This window comes from Salvelinus fontinalis, chromosome 26 (assembly GCF_029448725.1).
Source record: "Salvelinus fontinalis isolate EN_2023a chromosome 26, ASM2944872v1, whole genome shotgun sequence".
In the NCBI taxonomy this organism is placed as follows: domain Eukaryota; kingdom Metazoa; phylum Chordata; class Actinopteri; order Salmoniformes; family Salmonidae; genus Salvelinus; species Salvelinus fontinalis.
In genome coordinates this window covers 33,645,194-33,667,627 of record NC_074690.1, presented here as the reverse complement: position 1 = coordinate 33,667,627, position 22,434 = coordinate 33,645,194, and the positions used below count along the sequence as shown (strand labels likewise).

General features: G+C 41.6%; 1 protein-coding gene and 1 non-coding gene across 2 annotated transcripts in view; both read right to left on the bottom strand.

Moving 5' to 3' along the window:
• Window positions 1–15,273, bottom strand: part of LOC129824156 (arf-GAP with GTPase, ANK repeat and PH domain-containing protein 3-like) — a 225,527-nt gene extending 210,254 nt beyond the window's left edge. Inside the window, exon 1 of the mRNA XM_055883570.1 lies at window positions 14,373–15,273. Coding sequence (XP_055739545.1) covers window positions 14,373–14,742 — 370 coding nt within the window. The 5' untranslated portion in view covers window positions 14,743–15,273. The remainder of the gene's footprint in view (window positions 1–14,372) is intronic.
• Window positions 15,274–16,884: 1,611 nt separating this feature from the next.
• trnaa-ugc (transfer RNA alanine (anticodon UGC)) lies at window positions 16,885–16,960 on the bottom strand. Its single transcript has one exon. It is a non-coding gene; the product is annotated as a tRNA-Ala (tRNA).
• Window positions 16,961–22,434: the final 5,474 nt, after the last annotated feature.

Sequence of the window (22,434 nt, the reverse complement as noted above, 5' to 3'; positions counted from 1 at the left end):
TGAGAAAACAGAAAGGTGTCATAATGTATATATTTTTTGCAAACATCACTTCTGTATTTTAAAGTAGTCCAAGAAGTAATGATGTAGTTTAAAAAATATATCTGTAACCTGATTACAATATCTTAGCTGGTAACGCAACTGATTAGTTAAAACATTTTGTAATCAGATATGTTGTAATCAGATATACCCTGAATATGTTTGATGTACAGTTACGAGATGACATGCCGTCATACCCTGGGTTGTTCTGAACAGAATGAGCCTGTTTGTCTGGTTCTGCACTTCACAGCGCTGTATGGACTTTGACTGACAGCCGTTCTGAACTTGAGCACCCCGCGAGACAAGAAGTTGCCTCCATCCCTCCCGTTAAATTGGGCAACATCATCACATTTTTTGTTGTCTGAGTTTGGAAATCCTGTAAATGAAGAGGACTATGTATTTTTAAAGATGAGACGTTGAGGATTATAGTAAATACTGCTTTGATGTCATACAAGCAGGCCAAACACTGAGTCCAAATGTGCACTTGGTATTTCCATATCAAAAACTAATGTCATGTACATTGTCAACGTTTATAATCACTATGTTTGATGTACAGTTACAAGATGACATGGCGTCGTACCCTTGGTTGTTCTGAACAGAATGAGCCTGTTTGTCTATTGTGAAGAAAATTCTCTCCTGCACACACACACACACACACACACCTCTATGCACTCATCACTCCTTTCTATGCGCACCAAAAGTATAATCTGTTTCCCTGAATTTCATTGTTAAAGCCGAACACTGTAGTATCGTATTTTATAACTTAGCTATGTTGGCAGTAGAACAGGCTTTCAAATTATGCCCACCTGACCCAGATTGCAATTTATAATGGACCGTTTTTGGATTGTGTAAACAACAACAGTAATTGTGTGAAGGCAGGGATGCAGGGTTGTGTTCCAAACCAAACAACTACAAGTGTGCTTGCTCTAGTTCCTCAATGGCACATCTAGGAGAGCTCAAAAAGAGCACCTTGTAGTTGAAGACTCTTTTTAGTTATAAAAGTGATTTGAAATGACTTAGGAACTATACACACTTTGGAGGTGGTGGCCACTTGGAGACACCGCTTAGTCCTCTCCTCTCAACCCGTGTCATTTTTTCTTTTGTTGCACCTACCCCATATCTTCCAGGAATATTCTTATCATGTTACTGACTGTATAAAAGAGTATTTTCAGATTTTGCGATCAACATATGCAGCGAAAAGTACAGTAAATGTAAAAAAATGCACATAACACCAACAATGTAATGTTTGAATTCAGTCTTGTGTCAAGTGAACTGATGTGCCCTCAACTTTGGTCAAAAATGTTTCCCATAATCTCCAAACTGTTCCTTTCAATTGCCACCATGCTTTTCCTATTTCTTCTGTAAGAAACATTTCAATTTATCCATATTCAGATAGGCCAACTCCCACAAGTGTAAAGGGTTAATGTAAATCATTCTATTTTAATGATTCCAATAGTTCACCCAAGTGTTTTGATCGACTGTATATCGCAAGTCAAATCTCAATATTTTCGTGAAGAAAAATTGCAATCGCATATCGTGCAGCCCTACAGTACATCGCTTTGATAAAAAAGGAAGCTTTGCAGCCAGACTTTAGAGCCCTCAAACTCAACTCTGGACCTCGAAGCCAGTTCCACTGCATTTTTTTCCATTGTTCCCCTATTACCAGGGACTGATTTAGACCTGGGACAGCAGGTGGGTGCAATTCATTATCAGGTAGAACAGAAAGCCAGCAGGCTCCAGACCTCGTAAGGTACGAGTTGAATACCCCTGATATAGAGCATAAACCTACCAGCTTCCAGTATGTAGTACAGCGTTTCCCAAACTCAGTCCTCAGGACCCCAAGTCCCAGCACTACACAGCTGATTCAGACTATGAAAGCTTGATGATGAGTTGATTATTTGAATCAGCTGTGTCAAAAATCTAAACCTGCAACCCTGGGTGTCCAAGGAGTTTGGGAAACCCTGCTATAGTAATAACCCAGGTGCATTGTGCATTTTATTCCTCTCTTCCTTAAATGAGACACAATTTGCCCAATGACAAAACAACATTTGAAATTCAAAACCGTAGGTGTTAAGATAAATCGTTGAAACTGTAAGATAAACAAAAGTGAAGATTGCTTGAAGTACAATGTGTCTGACTGACAATCTAAAAGTGACCGTTATAAATTTGTTACAGTTTATGCTTCTCTCAGTGGTTGAATACATGAGAAGTCCAACAACCTGCGGGTTCATTCCAGGGCGCACTAGCGTCTCAGGCACATGTGTTTATACACCCGGCTTTACTTAGGTACAGATCTACAGCCAGTAAACAGTCTCCCAGCTTCCCCATAAACACAACATTCCACATTAAAACACTTCATAAGAGATGCAGGTGGTGGGGTTGACTGACTTTCACTCTGCTCTCTAGTAAATGACTGGTTCTGTGATGAAAAACTTCAATATATCGGGCTTTATACACTATAGTAGCAGCAGTGCCTTGTCTTTGACAAGGATGTTCTATAGTGATCAATACCTGCGGGGGGGGTGACTGAAGGTTAATTGCATGTACAAAATAAGTTAAGAAGAGAAACAGGTGCCTTGATTGGCACACAAACCACTTTGTCCATACTACCCCAGGAGAAATAAAATCTGGAGGAGTAGGCCTTACTGCCTTTAATGTTCGTTTAATTATCAGCCTGATAAGCGGTGTCAGCGTCACCCTGAGAGCATTGACAATGCAAACAGTAATTGCCATAACGCCACATAAATGATCGACATCACTGAATAGGACTGCAATTACAGTCATTTCAGTCTCATTTCAACATAATGGTTATGAGGAGAAATCAATATCTTTTTCCACTGCAAAAAGAGGGAGAGACGCAATGTTGTCACTAGGTTCTTACGGGCCTGTAGAGGCGCTACGTTCAGTCTGGTAATTGACTTGGAGAGATGCATAGTGTATGGGCAGGCTGCTTGTGCCAGAGGACAACTTATGTCATGTGCCACACTCTGGCAGCAGGCTGGGCTCCCCTGTGTCTTCTCCCTCTCTATGCGTGTCTCCTCTGTATCTCTCTATGTCCTCTCTACTGGCATTTCTGTACACAATGTACCATTGTGCGCGACTCAATATTGAAGTGAGTGCAGGCTTGTTAGCCCATGCTTGAGATCCCCATTCTGCATCCCTACTTGCGCCGTTGTGGGTTCAGGAGGTAAGGCCACTGCCCTTTCTTTAACATTGGATGCCAGGGTTAGTGTGTGGATGATTCTCTTAGAGCCAATGCCAGTTACAAACACAAATTAAGGTGAATGAGTAGTAATAAAACAATGAACATTGCATTCGGAAAGTATTCAGACCCCTTCACTTTTCCCACATTTTATTTACGTTACAACCTTATTCTAAAATGGATTGCGTAGATTGAGAATCCATCAATCTACACAATACATAATGACTTGTATTTGGGGAGTTTCTCCCATTCTGCAGATCCTCTCAAACTCTGTCAGGTTGGATGGGGAGCGTCGCTGCGCAGCTATTTTCAGGTCTCTCCAGAGATGTTCGATCGGGTTTGTGTCTGGGCTCTGACTGGGCAACTCAAGGACATTCAGAGACTAGTCCCGAAGCCACTCCTGCGTTGTCTTGGCTGTGTGCTTAGGGTAGTTGTCCTGTTGGAAGGTGAACATTCGCCCCAGTCGGAGGTCCTGAGCTTTCTGGAGCAGGTTTTCATCAAGGTTCTCTCTACTTTGTTCCGTTCTTCTTTCCCTCGATCCTGACTAGTCTCCCAATCCCTGCACCTGAGAAACATCCCCACAGCATGATGTTCCCAACACCATGCTTCACCGTAGGGATGGTGCCAGGTTTCCCCCAGACGTGACGCTTGGCACTCAGGCCAAAGAGTTCAATCTTGGTTTCATCAGACCAGAGAATCTTGTTTCTCATGGTCTGAGAGTCTTTAGGTGTCTTTTGGCAAACTCCAATTGGGCTGTCATGTGTCTTTTACTGAGGACTTTATGGCCACTCTACCATAAAGTCCTGATTGGTGAAGTGCTGCAGAGATAATTGTTCTTCTGGAAGTTTCTCCCATCTCCACAGATGAACTCTGGAGCTCTGTCAGAGTGACCATCAGGTTCTTGGTCACCTCCCTGACCAAGGCTCTTCTCCCCCGATTGTTCAGTTTGGCCAGACGGCCAGCTCTAGGAGGAGTCTTGGTGGTTCCAAACTTCTTCAATTTAAGAATGATGGAGGTCACTGTGTTCTTGGAGACTTCAATGCTGCAGAACTTTTTTGGTGCCCTTCTCCAGATCTGTGCCTCGACACAATCCTGTCTCAAAGCTCTATGGACATAGATTTTTTTCTCTGACATGAACTGTCAACTGTGGGACCTTATATAGACCGGTGTGTGGCTTTCCAAATCATGTCCAATCAATTGAATTTACCACAGGTGGACTCCAATTAAGTTGTAGAAACATCAAGGATGATCAATGGAAACAAGATGCACCTGAGCTCAATTTCGAGTCTCATATCGAAGGGTCTGAATACCTGTTTTTGTTTTTTTATACATTTGCAAAAATGTCTAAACTTGTTTTCGCTTTGTCATTATGGGGTATTGTATGTAGAATATTTTAGAATAAGGCTGTAACCTAACCAAATGAGGAAAAAGTCAAGAGGTCTGAATACTTTCCGAATGCACTGTATGCTATTGTAAAAAACTGCTGTTTCATGGTTGTTTGGTTTTTACTCTACAACCGTCGACTACAACATCGTTGGACATTCCTCAAATACAAGACAATTGAAAACCTGAGATTCGTTACTATAAGAAAGCAGGGCAACCTCAAGAGAACTTTCCAGTTTAGTATGAATGTAGAAGGTAGGTTGAAACACAAATGAGGGTAGCAATTAGAACAGCCGTCGCCAAATGAAACCAGGGAAACAAAAGAAACTAGCAATATTCCCAAGGCAAGCAGTCTTATTAATGGAACACTACCCCGGCCCTCGTTGGAATGACTGTCTAAAAATAACACCAAAATCACATTAGAGATAACAATCTGTGAGGAGCTGCTTCTGTATCTCAACGATCTGGATGTTACTTTCACACTTTTCACAGCTAACACAAAAGTGCTTTTTCCTTTCTAAAGCAAGCGTACCCTGATTAAAATCCTGCCTACCGGTAATTCCATTGAGGTTACGAGGTGTGAATGATACTACAGTTTCAAAAATAACAAGCCTCTCTTCCCAGCCTTTGACCTAGAAAAACCTCATTCACACCTGAGATAAAGTCTTAACTCTGGTCGGTGTCCCCTTTCTTTTAAACAAATCAATTATACAGAGGGGATGTAATATCATATCTTGCCTGATGATTATCAGCTGTATATTAGCATAGTACGCATAACAATCAGTTCATTAAAGATACATTAAACAATGAATAAGTCATCTCTTCTTCTAATTGGATAAGAAACAAAGCCCAGAAGACAAACAGAGGATATTTTAATGACCGACTGATCAGATTCAGCTTCTTTTTAGATTTAGGTAACAGTCTACCGCACATGATTATCTCTCTGGCCCTTCTGTATTACTGCCAGGGACAATGAGCCATTGGTCATATTGGTTATTATACATGACAAACAAACTGAGCCAAATTCATCTTCTGCTTTGATCCTAACCCCTCTGAAAGACACACAAACATACACAGGTTGGAGGTTGGAGCAGGTTGGAGAGGGTAATGTTAAGTGTTCCACCTAAATCTATGGAATCTTTGACAGAGGCTTCTAGTAGAACGCACATTGTGTTCTTCCCCTTAACATGCTTCTATACATGTATTACACACTTCTCAAAAACGCACATTCATAGCTTATCATCTTCCTCAGTACCAGAAAATGTTGCAATAATGGTTTGTCTGTTATATCAAACTGATCTGCAAACAAACAAGATTAAACATTCATATTAGCTAAGGGTCATTTTAAACCGTGTTTTGTACACTACATTGTTTGTATGATGGTGAAAAGTCTTGGTTATACTGTATTTGCTAAACCAATAACAAACTTTGATCGCAAAAAAAGTCAACGCGATCTCCTGCTGCACCTTTGTCTCGGTTCTTGTGATTGCAGTAAATTTGCTCACTGAGACCAACTAGTGCATGGAATATCAACCACTACTGCAAAGGGAGTGGTGACAAGAGAAACATCACCTAGTACTATTACTACTCCGTACGATCGGTCTCCTTAGAATTATTTAATGGTGTTTTCCACTAGGTGAAAACCTCAATTCACAAAGAAGACATGTTAAAAAGGAGGCTGCATTTTTCTGAGGGTGGTAGAATTTTTATTCTCTCTTGTACTTTCAAATGAAGGCATGAGAGCCAGCGGTTTCTAAGCAACAGAGACTCAGTAATGATGCAAGATTGAAGGAGAATGTGTAGTTCTACAGTACAGGTGAATTCTGTCAACTACACTAATGTCTCCTGTTAAAGATTTCTGCAATGGGGACAGTACAGCACTGCAGGGTACATTAGAATGCTAAAACACATGGTATGTCAAAGATGAATGCGTCTTAAAATGGGGAGCTTGCTGACAAAAGTAATCATAGACGTGCATTGTTCTTGGGGCATTCGACGTTGTCATAAAGGTAGACAAACACACTATTAACTGGCTTTCAGCTCAAAACAAATAACTTTTTTGTATAATTGAAGATGCTAAAAACTATCAGGTTTTAGAAGGAAAATAATAGATACTAATTTGTGTCACACACTACGATTAGGCAGTGAACCAGAAAACTGTTCAATCTCATTAAAACAAATATGCTGCATTTTTTAAGAGGGCGACATAAAAGGATCTAGTGTTACCCTATCAAGCCATTGCATAAAGCCTTGCTTTCATTGACAAAATTATGTAACCACTTGCATCAAACCAAGTCGGTGCTATTCCTCAAAGCCTAAAAGGAGGCACTACCCAAGCTGTGACTTCACAAGTCACAGGTTTTATCTTGACACATCCATGACAAGTAGTAGAGGACCAACCCCATTCACTGAAACAACACTGCTGTGTCAACCAAGGTGAATGTTATGATGGTACGTGGCACCGGTCGTTATATCTCATCATATACCAATGTAAGAGAGTTGCTTCAGTCCCTCTCCTTGCCCCAACCTGGGCTCGAACCAGGGACCCTCTAAAAACATCAACAACTGCCTCCCACAAAGCATAATTACCTATCGTGCCACAAAAGTAAGGGAAACAACTACTTCAAGGTCTAAGCGAGAGTGACATACCGATTGAAACGCTACTAACGCGCACCGCTAACTAGCTAGCCATTTCACATTGGTTACACTCACCCCCCTTTGACCTTCTCCACAGCAACCCCAGCAGCTGGGCAGGCAAAACTTCAGCAATCTGAGTCAACGGCATCAATGTAACAGTGTTATTTCCATCCCTCTCCTTGCCCCTCGAACTAGGGGCCCTCTGAACATGCCGACAAGTCAGTCAGTCATGAAGCATCGTTACCCATCGCTCCACACAAGCCGCGGCCCTTGCAGAGCAAGGGAAACAACTACTTCCAGGTCTGAGCGAGTGACTTCACCGATTGAAATGCTACTAGCCCGCACTGCTAACTAGCTTGCCATTTCACACCGGTTACACCCACGCCAAGGGAACACGTCTCATACACTAGTGGCTCACGACTGAGTACAGTTGCTACTGAACCGCCACTGTGAAGAAGTTGATCAGTTTCTCAAGAAAAATGAGGTAATTGACATTTAAAGAGGGAATAAAGAAGTGTTTGTCCATGTAACTTGGAGGTTGAATCCGATTGAAACAAGGTTATGGTTAGTGACAATACACAGCGTACCCAGTCCAATCCAAAGTTCAAATCTAATATAACTGCAGCTCTACTCAATAGTAATCAAAACCATACAACAGTAAGTGTCACTCTAGCAAGTCTAGCATAATGGTACAGATATTGATTTCTGTCAAACAACCCAATTGATTCTACCTGTTCTCTTACTGCTTTGTTGATAAGTTTATACCTGTGAATAATAGCGTTTGTTCCAATGTATTGATATGCTGCACTGTCTGAGTCATGGGGAAATTCTTTCTCGGTGAAAGTGAACCTGTGGCTTTCTCATGGTCACACAACACAAGAGTTCCACATCAAATCAAATTGTATGTCACATGCGCCAAATACAACAGGTGTAGACTTTACCCTGAAATGTTTACTTACGAGCCCTTTCCCAACAATGCAGAGTTAAAAAGTAAGAACATTCCCACACACAAAAAAAGGAAATAGTAACACAAAATAACAAATGAGGCTGTATACAAGGAGTACTGGTACCGAGTCAATGTGCTGGGGGTACGAAGTAGCTGAGGTAATATGTACATGTATGTACATCTTACTTTTTTTATGGTATTTTCTTAAAACTGCAATGTTGGTTAAGGGCTTGTAAGTAAGCATTTCACTGTAAGGTCGACACCTTTCAACACCATAGTACCCTCAAAGCTCATCACTAAGCTAAGGATCCTGGGACTAAACACCTCCCTCTGCAACTGGACCCTGGACTTCCTGACGGGCGGCCCCCAGGTGGTGAGGGTAGGTAGCAACACATCTGCCACGCTGATCCTCAACACTGGAGCTCCACATGGGTGCGTGCTCAGTACCCTCCTGTACTCCCTGTTCACCCACGACTGCATGGCCAGGCACGACTCCAACACCATCATGAAGTTTTCAGACAACACAACAGTGGTAGGCCTGATCACCGACAACGACGAGACAGCCTATAGGGAGGTCAGAGACCTGACCGGGTGCTGCCAGAATAACAACCTATCCCTCAACGTAACCAAGACCATGGAGATGATTGTGGACTACAGGAAAAGGAGGACCGAGCATGCCCCCATTCTCATCGACAGGGCTGTAGTGGAGCAGGTTGAGAGCTTCAAGTTCCTTGGTGTCCACATCAACAACAAACTAGAATGGTCCAAACACACCAAGACAGTCGTGAAGAGGCCACGACAAAGCCTATTCCCCCTCAGGAAACTAAAAAACATTTGGCATGGGTCCTGAGATCCTCAAAAGGTTCTACAGCTGCAACATCGAGAGCATCCTGACTGGTTGCATCACTGCCTGGTACGGCAATTGCTCGGCCTCTGACTGCAAGGCTCTACAGAGGGTAGTGCGTACGACCCAGTACATCACTGGGGCTAAGCTGCCTGCCATCCAGGACCTCTACACCAGGCGGTGACAGAGGAAGGCCCTAAAAATGGTCAAAGACCCCAGCCACCCCAGTCATAGACTGTTCTCTCTATTACCGCATGTCAAGCGGTACCAGAGTGCCAAGTCTAGAACAAAAAGGCTTCTCAACAGTTTTTATCCCCAAGCCATAAGACTCCTGAACAGGTAATCAAATGGCTACTCGGACTATTTGCATTGTGTGCCACCCCCCAACCCCTCTTTTTATGCTGTTGCTACTCTGTTCATCATATATGCATAGTCACTTTAACTATACATTCATGTACATACTACGGTGTCTGTATGTAGCCTCGCTACTTTTATAGCCTCGCTACTGTATATAGCCTGTCTTTTTACTGTTGTTTTATTTCTTTACTTACCTATTGTTCACCTAATACCTTTTTTGCACTATTGGTTAGAGCCTGTAAGTAAGCATTTCACTGTAAGGTCTACCTACACCTGTTGTATTCGGCACACGTGACAAATAAACTTTGATTTGATTTTATCTGTTGTATTTGGCACATGTGACAAATAAAATTGGATTTGATTTGATGTAGTTAGGGGTAAAAGTGACTAGCCAATCAGGATAGATAACAATAGTAGCAGCAGCGTGTGTGAAAGAGTGTCTGTGGTGTCAATATGCAGTGTGAGCGTTTATAGTGTGTGTATGTGTGTGTGTGTGCGCGTGCATGTTGAAGTGTCAGTGTAGTATGTGTCAGTAGAGACTACTGAGTGTGCATAGAGTCAGTGCAAGAAAGTCAGTGCAAAAAAAGGGAGTTAATGCAAACAGTTTGAATAGCCATTTGATTTACTGTTCAGCAGTCTTATGGCTTGATGGTAGAAGCTGTTCAGCAGCCTTAGCGCTTGCCGTACGATAGAACAGTCTATGACTTGGGCGTGTGGAGTCTGACCATTTTTAGGGCCTTCTGACACTGCCTGGTATAGAGCGCCTGGATGGCAGGGAGCTTTGCCCCAGTGATGTACTGGGCAGTACACACTACTCTCTATAGCGTATTGCGGTCGGATGCCAAGCTGTTGCCATACCAAGGGTTGATGAAGCCAGTCAAGATGCTCTCAATGGTGCAGCTGTAGAACTTGAGGATCTGAGGGCCCATGCCAAATCTTTTCAGCCTCCTGAGGGGGCAGAGGGGTTGTCGTGCCCTCTTCACGACTATGTTGGTGTATTTGGACCATGAGAGGTCCTTAGCGATGTGGACACAGAGGAACTTGAAGCTCTCGGCCCACTCCACTACAGCCCCGTCGACATGAATCGGGGCGTGCTCGGCAGTCAGTTTCCTGTAGTCCACGATTAGCTCCTTTGTCTTGCTGACGTTGAGGCAGAGGTTGTTGTACTGGCACCACACTGCCAGGTCTCTGACCTCCTCCCTGTAGGGCGTCTCATCGTCATCGGAGATCAGGCCTACCAACATTGTGTCGTCAGCAAACTTAAATGATGGTGTTGGAGTCGTCTGCAGTCACGCAGTCGTGGTGAACAGAGAGTACAGGAAGGGACTAAGCACACACCCCTGAGAGGCCATCGTGTTGAAGGTCAGCACGGCGAATGTATTGTTGCCTACCCTCACCACCTGGGGGCGGCCTGTCAGGAAGTCCAGAATCCAGTTACAGAGGTGGGTGTTTAATATCAGGGTCCTTAATTTAGTGATGATACTTGAGGGCACTGTGGTGTTGAACTCTGAGCTGTAGTCAATGAACAGCATTCTCACGTAGGTATTAATTTCATCCAGGTGGTAAAGGGCAATGTGGAGTGCAATAGAGATTGCGTCATCTGTGGATCTGTTGGTGCGGTATGTGAATTGGAGTGGGTCCAGGATGTCTGGGATGACTGTGTTGAGGTGAGCAATGACCAGTCTTTCAAAACATTTCATGGCTACAAATTTGAGTGCTACAGGGCAATAGTCATTTAACAGGTTACCTTGGCATTCTTGGGCACAGGGACTATGGTCGTCTGCTTGAAACATGTAGGTATTTTAGGCGGTCTGGGAGAGTTCGAAAATGTCAGTGAAGACACTTGCCAGCAAATGCTCCGAGTACATGTCATGGTAATCCATCTGGCCCTGCGGCCTTGTGAATGTCAACCTGTTTAAAGGTCTTACTTACATAGAAAGTGTGATGACAAGGTCCTCCGGAACAGCTGGTGCTCTCATACATGGTTCAGTGTTGCTTGCCTTGAATTTAGCATAGAAGTAATTTAGCTCATCTGGTAGGCTCGCGGCTGGGTTTCCCTTTGTAATCTGTGATAGTTTGCAATCCCTGCCACATCCGACGAGCGTCAGCAACAGTGCAGTAGGATTTCATCTTGGTCCTGAATAGACGCTTTGCCTGTTTGATGGTTCATCAGAGAGCTTAGCGGGATTTCTTATAAGCGCCCATATTAGTGTCCCATTCCTTGAAAGCGGCAGCTCGAGCCTTTAGCTCAGTGAGCATGTTGACTGTAATCTAATCTAGTTGGGATATGTACAGTACCAGTAAAATGTTGACACACCTACTCATTCAAGGGTTTTTCTTCATTTTATACATTGTAGAATAATAGTGAAGACATCAAAACTATGAAATAACACATATGGAATCATGAAGTAACCAAAAAGGTGTTAAATAAATAAAAATGTATTTTATATTTGAGATTCATCAAAGTAGCCACCCTTTGCCTTGATGACAGCTTTGCGCACTCTTGACATTCTCTCAGCCAGCTTCATGAGGTAGTCACCTGGGATGCATTTCAATTAAAAGGTGTGCATTGTTAAAAGTTAATGTGTGGAATTTCTTTCCTTCTTAATGCGTTTGAGCCAATCAGTTCTGCTGTGACATGGTAGGGGTGTTATACAGAAGTTAGCCCTATTTGATAAAATACCAAGTGCCATATTATGGAAAGAACAGCTCAAATAAGCAAAGAGAAACGACAGTACATCATTACTTTAAGACATGAAGGTCAGTCAAAGTTTCTTCAAGAGCAGTCGCATAAACCATCAATAAAAACCAGAAATATGATGAAACTGGCTCTCATGAGGACCGCCACAGGAAAGGAAGACACAGAGTTACCTCTGCTGCAGAGAATAAGTTCATTAGAGTTACCAGACTCAGAAATTGCAGCCCCAAAAAATGCTTCACAAAATTCAATTAAACGGACACATCAGCTGTTCAAAGGAGACTATGTGAATCAGGCATTCATGGTCGAATTGCTGCAAAGACACCACTACTAAAGGACACCAATAAGAAGAAGAGACTTGCTTGGGCCAAGAAACATGAGCAATGGACATTAGACTGGTGGAAATTTGAATTTGGTCTGATGTGTCCAAATGTGAGATTTTTGGTTCCAACCGCCGTGTCTTTGTGAGACACAGAGTAGGTGAACGGATGATCGCCGCATGTGTGGTTCCCACCGTGAAGAATGGAGGAGGTGTGATGGTGTGGGTGTGCTTTGCTGGTGACACTGTCAGTGATTTATTTAGAATTCAAGGCACACTTAACCAGCATGTCTACCACAGCATTCTGCAGCAATATGCCATCCCATCTTGTTTGCGCTTAGTGGGACTATCATTTGTTTTTCAACAGGACAATGACCCAACACACCTCCAGGCTGTGTTAGGGCTATTTCACCAAGAAGGAGAGTGATGGAGTGCTGTATCAGATGACCTGGCTTCCACAATCACCCGACCTCAACCCAATTGAGATGGTTGGGATGAGTTGGACCGCAGAGTGAAGGAAAAGCAGCCAACAAGTGCTCAGCATATGTGGGAACTCCTTCAAGGCTGTTGGAAAAGCATTCCAGGTGAAGCTGGTTGAGAGAATGCCAAGAGTGTGCAAAGCTGTCATCAAGGCAAAGGGTGGCTACTTTGAAGAATTTAAAATACATAATATATTTGGATTTGTTTGTTTTTTTAAATAGTTTTTTTATTTCATGTCTTCACTACTATTATACAATGTAGAAAATAGTAAAAAATAAAGAAAAACAAACCCTGGAATGAGTAAGTGTGTCCAAACTTTTGCCTGATACTGTAGTCTCATCAGGTATCCCGCATGCCAGCCTCTATAATGCCGCCTGTTCATCCTCAGAGTGTCAGGGATTTGGGCCTGGTCCGAATCATAGGTTTGTTCACAGTTCCTCTTATTTTTAACAATGACTTTGACCCTTGACCTATGTAGGTCCTTTCAATGCATAATGATTCATGTTACAGGTACTATTACCACACACAAACACACACACAACCAGTCCCTCTGATTTGAACTCTGGCTACTTGTCTCCTATGCAATAAACAAAATACGTTAGTTAACACTTGTTGTTAGCATAAGCCTTTGCCGCCACTAAGGCCAGCTCTTTATCTTAAATCCTTAAACATGAGCGTGCAAATTAGTTTCTAAATCCAAATAAAGATTTAAGCCAATTGAGACTAATTCAAACATTTAGAAAATGGATAGAGTGGTGGTGGAAACGTGCATTAGATCTTTGTGTAAATGAGTTGTCATAATCCCTACAGGTCTCAGCACAGTTTATAGTGTTGGACAGAATCAAAACCCCTATATCACAGGTGATGTGGAGTATAATGGTTTGAGTGGCATGCTAAGAAATAGGTGCCCTTACTGTTATGCAGGATACTGCCCTGTATTTGAGAGAATTAGTGTGTGTTGCTGGCAGTGAGGCATCATTACGCAAATCTGTAGGCTATTGAACTCAGATTGCAATGTACAGCAAGTATCCATGCATATATGTTTTTGTTGTTATTCTCATTCTGCAAGTGTTGTTTGGTGACTTGGAATTGTGTCCATTGTGACATCTATGTCTCTGTGTAGGCCTACTATATGTCACAACTAAGGCATATTCTGTGTTGTGCTGAGAAGCAATAAAAAATCAATGCAAAGGAAATGGTGGTTCAACACTGTTCTGGTTCAGGAGCAACATTTTTATATTCACCACTAATGACAAGAGAGAAATCAGGCATATCAAATCCAGATATAATCATGTATCTGCCTGTATCAGAACGTGAGACTGTTGTCACCAAACAAAGAGTTGTAGGCTACCTCCATGGCGACAATGTTGCTATTGCCCATCATGGAGATGACCGACAATACTAGGGGTGACTGCGAGTACTTGTGACAATTGCTGTGAACCACAATATATGCTTTCCCCTTCTGCTCACCTTCAATAGAGATCACATGTTCTCGGATCTGGTTCTGGAGGGCTAGGTCATCAATGCGTTCGATCAGGTCGTAGATTGAGTAAATGTTCGGGTGGACCGATTCGAACCGATGGATCTCAGCCCGGATGGCTGCCGAGTTGGACAAAACAAACTGCTGGTTGCCTTGTTGGCCGGCCTGGGAAGCCTGGCCCGATACTGTTCCCGAACCGAACTGACCCTGCCCTGAGCCTCCGGATGATCCTGATCCGAACTGGGACGGGATGGACTGGGGTACTGGTACCGGAACGGGCGCTGGGACCGTGCCTGGGGTGGACATGGCCGGTTGGGACTGCTGCGAGATACCGGACACCGACCCGGATTGGAAATTCATCTTGGTTTGAACAAGTAACTCTTTAATATAGGAAAATAAATGAATAGACCCGATGTAACAATTTCAAAATGATGTGATCAAAAGGAGTCCGCGGGAACTAGTGGTCTGAAAACGACGGCACAGACGCATCAATTGGTCGCCAATTGCAACACAACGCGGTTCTTACTCATATTATTAAAACTTGATGTGGTTCATTTTCCGTTATAAGCTATGTACTAAGCGATTTGGCCGTGTCCTGCCCTTTTCTGTAAATCACAAACCGCAATGCCTACCTACTACTAGATACTCCTTTTCGTGGCTATCCGCTCCCTTTTAGTGATTTAATCGAACGGTTTTCCTTGGCTGCTCTGTCAAAAGCAGACAATGGGCTTGGCTTCGGCAAGACGCCCGGGTCCACTGCCTACTGAATCCGTTGTTTCTGCGTTGAAATTAAATCACGTCGAGTCCTCTTTGGTCCAAGTGGTCCCTGCCCAGCTCCCTCCTCCGCATTTTGTAACGTCACCCATCACGTAATTGTAGTCTACTTGAGATGGGGGAGGATGTACTTTGATTGGATGCTTATGTGGAGGAAAAATAAAGCAACGTGCTCATAATTTTTATAACCTAGCCTACCTGACAGTTACGCAACCAAATCATTGGGATGATAAGGGGGAAAAAAGGACTATATTTCTATATTCCCTTGCACCACCTTCGCAATAGGCCACACACACACGTTATGCACTCGGCTGTCAGTTGTTCTGGTGTCTCCTCTCTTATAGTTGACCTAAAAAACAATGTTGTTATCATCTTTGTGTTTCTTCAACATTTTTCATCCTTTAATTTGACACAATACCATAAGGGAAATCTTGTCAGGCATACCAAACAATCAACACTATTTTGACCTATATAACATACAACCAAATGTGACATTTAGACAATTTCTGCTTTCATATATTGAGTTCAGACTATTCTCTGAGGAGGGCCCTTTCCTCTAATGCTTATCCCTGAAAGGACAAAACTAATCATGATTCTCTAAGGAAATTATGTGAGCAGTATTAAAGTTTTTCTTTGTTTAAACATACAGAACACTCTTCAGCAAATTAAGTTGAAAAATAACATCCCGAAATGCAACATGGCTGCTGTTCAAATATTTATAGATATGATGTAGCAAAACACACTAACCAGCTTTACAGAGAGATATTCCATTACAATAAATCAAAAACATATCATTGGATACTCCCAACCCACATTGGCTAAATAAAGGTTAAATAAAAGTAAAAAAAATAAAAAAAACAAATTGGCTTCACATACTGTGTAGGCTACAACAACTGGAGTAGTGCATTACATGAGAAAGGATGCTTCAATCAAATTATTTCTCAAACAGTTGAAAAATGTAATCTATTTCTCATTCAAATATATTTCAGCCAGAACAATGGTATAGGCCTATGAGACATTAGGTATCCTTAGTTAGAATTCACTCCAAGGGAAGAGAAAGAGCCATCTACTGGTCTGTCTGTAAAACACTCATTCTGCAGTGGGGTGGTGTGTTGTGGGTTGGTGTGAGAGTCTGTAGAAAGAACACATGACAATAAATCAAGAAACTGACTGCTATAGCTGAAAAATCCCCATGGATAGATGATGAATTGAACAACTGTATGGCTGAGAGGGATGAGGCAAAGGGAATAGCAAATAAGTCTGACAACACAGCAGTTTGGCAAACATACAGTAAACTGAGAAATCACGTCACTAAACTTAACAAAAATAAGAAGAAACTATACCATGGAATAAAGATAAATTATATAAAGAATGATAGTAAAAAGCTCTGAAGTACTTTAAATGAAATTCTAGGCCAAAAAAATATGGCTTGTTCGTAACAAAACCCTTCTAAATTGCCAACCACCTTAATACTTTTTTTGTTGACAAGATTAGCAAACAACAAAAGCTGAGCCTTCATATTCATGCATAACGGACCAAATAATGAAAGATAAGCACTGTAGCTTTGAGTTCCGCAAAGTTGGTGTGGAAGCGGGGATTTTTCTTCTATCTTTAAATAAGGACAAGCCACCTTGTACCAACATTTACATTTAAGTCATTTAGCAGACGCTCTTATCCAGAGCGACTTACAAGTACTTACATTCATATATATATATATATATTTTGTACTGGCCCCCCGTGGGAATCGAACCCACAACCCTGGCGTTGCAAGCGCCATGCTCTACCAACTGAGCCACACGGGGCCCGACAACATGGATGGTAAATTGCTTGGTAGCGGAATACATTGCGACTCCTGTTTGCCACATCTTCAATTTAAGCCTAGAAGACGCTGTGTGCCTTCAGGCCTGGAGGGAGGCAAAGGTCATACCGTTGCCCAAGAATAGTACCCTTTAATGGTTCAAACAGCCGACCAATCAGCCTGTTACCGGTGCTTAGCAAAAATATATAAATAATCGTGTTAGATTTCAGTGCAGCTTTTTTGTTAGATTTCAGTGCATAGGTGTTATAAATTTACATCCTCTGCCTTATCATGGAATGAGGGTTACCTATCTAATAGAACACAATGGGTTTTCTTTCATGGAAACCTCTCTAATGCAAATTATTTTGAGTGTGGTGTACTGCAGGGCAGCCAGCTTGGGCCATTATTGTTTTCAGTTTTTATAATGACCTTCTCCTGACCTTGAATAAAGCCTGTGTGTCTATGTACGCTGACGACTCAACCTTATACATGTCAGCTACGATAGTAAAATAAATAACTGACACTCTTAAAATAGAGCTCCAGTCAGTTTTAGAATGGGTAGCTAGCAATAGGCTGGTGTTAAATATCTCAAACACTAAAATAATAACTTTTTGGGGACAAATCACTCACCACTCAACCCTAAACCTCATCAAGATCTATTACTGAATAATACAATAGAGAATTTCACATTATTCTGTACGTAACTCCGAGATATCCATTTAGTATGATATTTTACATTTTGTATGGTATGTATTAATTTGTGGATGTCCATAATCCATTTCATATGATATGCTATGAGTTGCAATTCGGACAATATGTTACGAATTGCAAATCGTACATTATGTTACGAATTTGCAAAACGTAAAATATTTTATGAATTTGCTAAACGTATGATATGTTAGCTATGTGGCTAGGTGGCTAACACTAATGTTAGCTAGCTCTAGGGGTTAGGGGTTAAGGTTAGGGTTAAAGTTAGGAGTTAGGTTAAAGGGTTAAGGTTAGGTTTAGGGGAAGGGTTAGCTAAAAGGGTTAGGGGAAGGGTTAGCTAAAAGGGTTAAGGTTAGGGTTCATTCAAGGGTTAGATAAAAGGGTTAAGGTTAGGATTAAAGTTAGGAGTTAGGTTAAAGGATTAAGGTCAGGGTTAGGGGAAGGTTTAGGTAACATGCTAAGTAGTTGCAAAGTAGTAAGTAGTAGGAAAGTTGATAACGTAACATACTATATCATACTAATTTCAGTGTCCCAGATTTACGCTTATTATGTTATGTCTAGTCTATGAGACCAGTCTGAAACAATATGTCGATTGAGCAAGTTGCGGAGACAAAACTGCTTGGCGTAACCCTAGATAGCAAGCTGCCATGGTTGCTAAAATGGGAAGAGGGAAAATACATTGCTCTGCTTTCTTGACATCTAAATCAACCAGGCAGGTCCTACAGGCCCGAGTTTTGTCTTACCTGGACTACTGCTCAGCTGTGTGGTCATGTGCGGCAAAGAAGGACATAGGAAAATTGCAGTTGATCCAGAACAGAGCAGCACGTATTGCACTTAGAAGTACACGGAGGGTGAATGTCAGTGGTATGCATGTCAATCTCTCCTGGCTCAAAGTTGAGGTATTGTTGGGTTAATGGTACCGAACTATCTGTTCAAGATGTTGGCACACAGTTCTGACACTCATCGGTACCACACAAGACATGCAGCCAGAGGGCTCTTCACAGCCCCCAGGTCCAGAACAGAGGCTGGAAAACTCATAGCATTAAATAGAGCCATGACTACATGGAAGAAACAACTATTTGACCTTTTTATTTACCAGGGAATACATATTGAGACCTAAGTCTATTTTTCAAATGTGCCCTGCACCATACAACACAAATATACACATTATACACAACAACAACAAAAAAGTATTTTTCCATATGCACAAAAAGCTTATTTCGCTTTAATTTTCTGCCTTTTTCGTTTGTCTGTTTGTTTTGTCTAATTAGTTTCACCTGTGTTTCTGTTGTTTTCGGTTAATGAGCTTCCCTATATTTAGTAGGTAGACCCGCCCTTGTTTTGTGCGGGATTGTCTTTATTTTGTTACGTGTGTGCATTGTAGGCTGAGGTGTATTTTCTTTCTTTCACTTGACACCCTGTGGTTTTTGGGTTGTCACGTTATATGTCCGCGCCCAGTATTTTTTTGGGCTTATATTTTGTGTCTGCCTTATTTAAGAGCATTATACCCCCAGTGGAACGCTCTCTGCGCCTGATTCCTGCTCCCACCTAGTCCCGCGTGACATCTAGAGAGACCTGAAAATAGCTATGCAGTGACGCTCCCCATCCAACCTGACAGAGTTTGAGAGGATATGGAGAGAAGAATGGGAGAAACTCCCCAAATACAGGTGTGCCAAGCTTGTAGCGTTCCCAAGAAGACTCAAGGCTGTAATCGCTGCCAAACGTGCTTCAACAAAGTACAGAGTAAAGGTTCTGAAAACTTATGTAAATGTGATATTTCCGTTATTGTTATTTTTTGGGAGGAAAAAAGTCTAAAAAACTGTTTTTGCTTTGTCATTATGGGGTATTGTGTGTAGATTGATGAGAGGGGGAAACAATTTAATCCATTTTAGAATGAGGCTGTAACGTAACAAAATGTGGAAAAAGTCAAGGGGTCGGAATACCTTCCAAAATATACTGTATATGTTTTTTTAAACGTCAAATCCATATCAATCCAAATACCTAAGTATTTACTGTATATGCGGGAACACGTTCAATTGGAAAACCATCAAATGAGTGAACATGTAGTTTATCTGAAGCATTCTTACGCAAGATTAAAAACAACATGTATTTTGTTTTGCCCGTTTTAAGTTTTAAATCAGCAGGGGATTCCTGCATAGCTACGTATTACATCTGACTGTAGTTTTGGGGAATAGCATACATAATAGTATCATCTGTGTCACGATTGTCGTAACGTGGAAGAGAGGAGGACCAAGGCGCAGCGTGATAGCAATACATCTTCTTTATTTGAAGATGAAGACGAAATGAACACTTTACACACTAAACAAAACAATAAACCGACGACCGTGAAGCTATACAAACAATAAGTGCAGACACAAGCAACTTACACATAGACAATCACCCACGAACTACCTAATGAATATGGCTGCCTAAATATGGTTACCAATCAGAGACAACGATAGACAGCTGTCTCTAATTGAGAACCAATCCAGGCAATCATAGACATGCATACACCTAGACTAGACACTTAAACCAACTAAACCACAGCATCCATAAACATACAAAAAAACCTAGACAATACAAAACACATACATCCCCCATGTCACACCCTGACCTAACTAAAATAATAAAGAAAACAAAGATAATTAAGGCCAGGGTGTGACAATCTGTATATAGATGACGTTTAATCTTTTTTTTACAGATTGACCAATGGTGTTTATATAAATAGTGAACAGAACAGGTCCCGAAATCGACCCCATCAAAATCAGATTTAACCCCATCAATCACGATGGCGTGAGTTCTGTCACTAAGATAATCATGAAACCATCAACAGGCGTCAGAGCTCGAGGACAACTTATTAAATAAAATAGCATGATCAACAGTATCAAAAGCTTTTGAAAGGTCCACAAACAAAGCAGCACATTTGATTTTAGTGTCTAAAGCATTGAAAAGATCAACAACTAAAGTGGTTGCTGTACTAGTTCTATGCCCAGGCCTAAACCCCGATTGGTTTACATTCAAAATACATTCCTCAGACCAAAAATTAGCAAAGTTGTACATTTACCAAGGATTCTAGAATCTTAGCTAGACACGGAAGCCTTGTAATGTGGCGACAATTATTAACATCACTACTATCCCCACCCTTATGGAGTGGCAGGATAATAGCTGATTTCCATACTTTTGGAATATTTCCTGATAACAATATTAAATGTAAAACATGTGGGCTATTGAGCCAACAATGATGGGCGCTGCACACTTAAGCAGACCGGGATCCAATTGGTCGGCCCCTGTGGATTTCTTGTTGTCTATTGCTAGCAAATCATCCACTCATTTTTTTCTGTAAATAGCCTAAAAGAAAAGCTTTGACTATAATTTCTCTGATCATTCAGCAAGTTTCCCTTATCAGCATCCAGCCCAGTATCATTGTGAATAGGCTTAGAAGTTCTTTCAAAGAGAAAGCCTGCTTAAATAAAATGGTGATTAAATGCATCAATGATGACAATATTTCCTTTAATGAGTCCGGTGTTTGAATTAATTTGTTGTGGCAGAGATGAGGAAGTAGAACCCTTCAGGGATTTGACAGTATTCCAGGATTTAGCTAGGTTCCCATTACAATCCGAAAGAGAGGATACATAATAATCATATTTAGCCTTTCTAATTTGTCTTACATCATGGTCCTTTTTTTTTAAAGGACCATGATTATTCACAATAGTATTGAAGACATCTGAAAAGAGGCTGAAAGCTGAATCAGGTTCAGGGATAGCTGAAATACAATCAAGGTCACTAAAATAAAGATCATGTAACAAAGCCTGTTCACTGAAGTTTTTAAAGTGCCTCTTTGTGATGGCACGAGGCTTAGATGTTTCTATGCTCACATCTGTAACACTAACAACTGGGCAATGGTCACTAATATCTTGGTCGGAGACACCAGTAGAACCATATTTCTCTGGTGTACTCGTTAGAATAGGATCTATCAGAGTTGAGTTTGAAGGATCTGTAAGGTTGGGCCGTGTAGGCTTAGTCACCAGCTGGGTTAGGTTTAGATCATTCCACATGTCTTTTAGATTGTCTGAAGCCTGCATTTCCCAATCATAATTTAGGTCACCCAGGATAATAACTTCTGATTTAGTAAAATAAGACAACAAACTAGTTAACTTCTTGAGTGCACTAAGACCCCTATAACAGACAGACTTAAATACAGTATAAAAACATTTTGGCAAGGTAAATGGAATTCAGTCAATTATTTTTCATAAGAATGGCCACTCAACCACCTCTACCCTGTCTGTCAGCTCTGAACACATTATAACCCTCAATATTAATACCAGAGTCCAGAATGCCCCCAGAAAACCAAGTTTCAGTCAATACCAAAATGTCCGGATTTGTCTGCATAGCCCAGATCTTGATGTAATCCAATTAAGGAACTAAGCTCCCAACGTTCAGATGCATCTACCCAAGTCCTTTATGATTTTTAAAGTCACATGGAGTCGCCAACTCAAACAAGCTATGTTGAATAGGTGGTTGCAGGCCTTGTCTAATGGTTGATATTGATATAGTTGGTATGGCTATAAGATTGCATAAGACTGCACTATTTGTTCTATCCCTTTTTTGTAATAGAGGAGAGAGTATAATTTTGAATTACTTTTCCAAGGATGGCACCAAAGGGCCTGAAGCCGCAACCAATGTCAGTATGAGGAACTCTCAGAGTAACCAATGATGAAATGTCATAAACTGACTTACATGGGCTTTGGTTGCTTTTGTGCAACAGCCCAAGC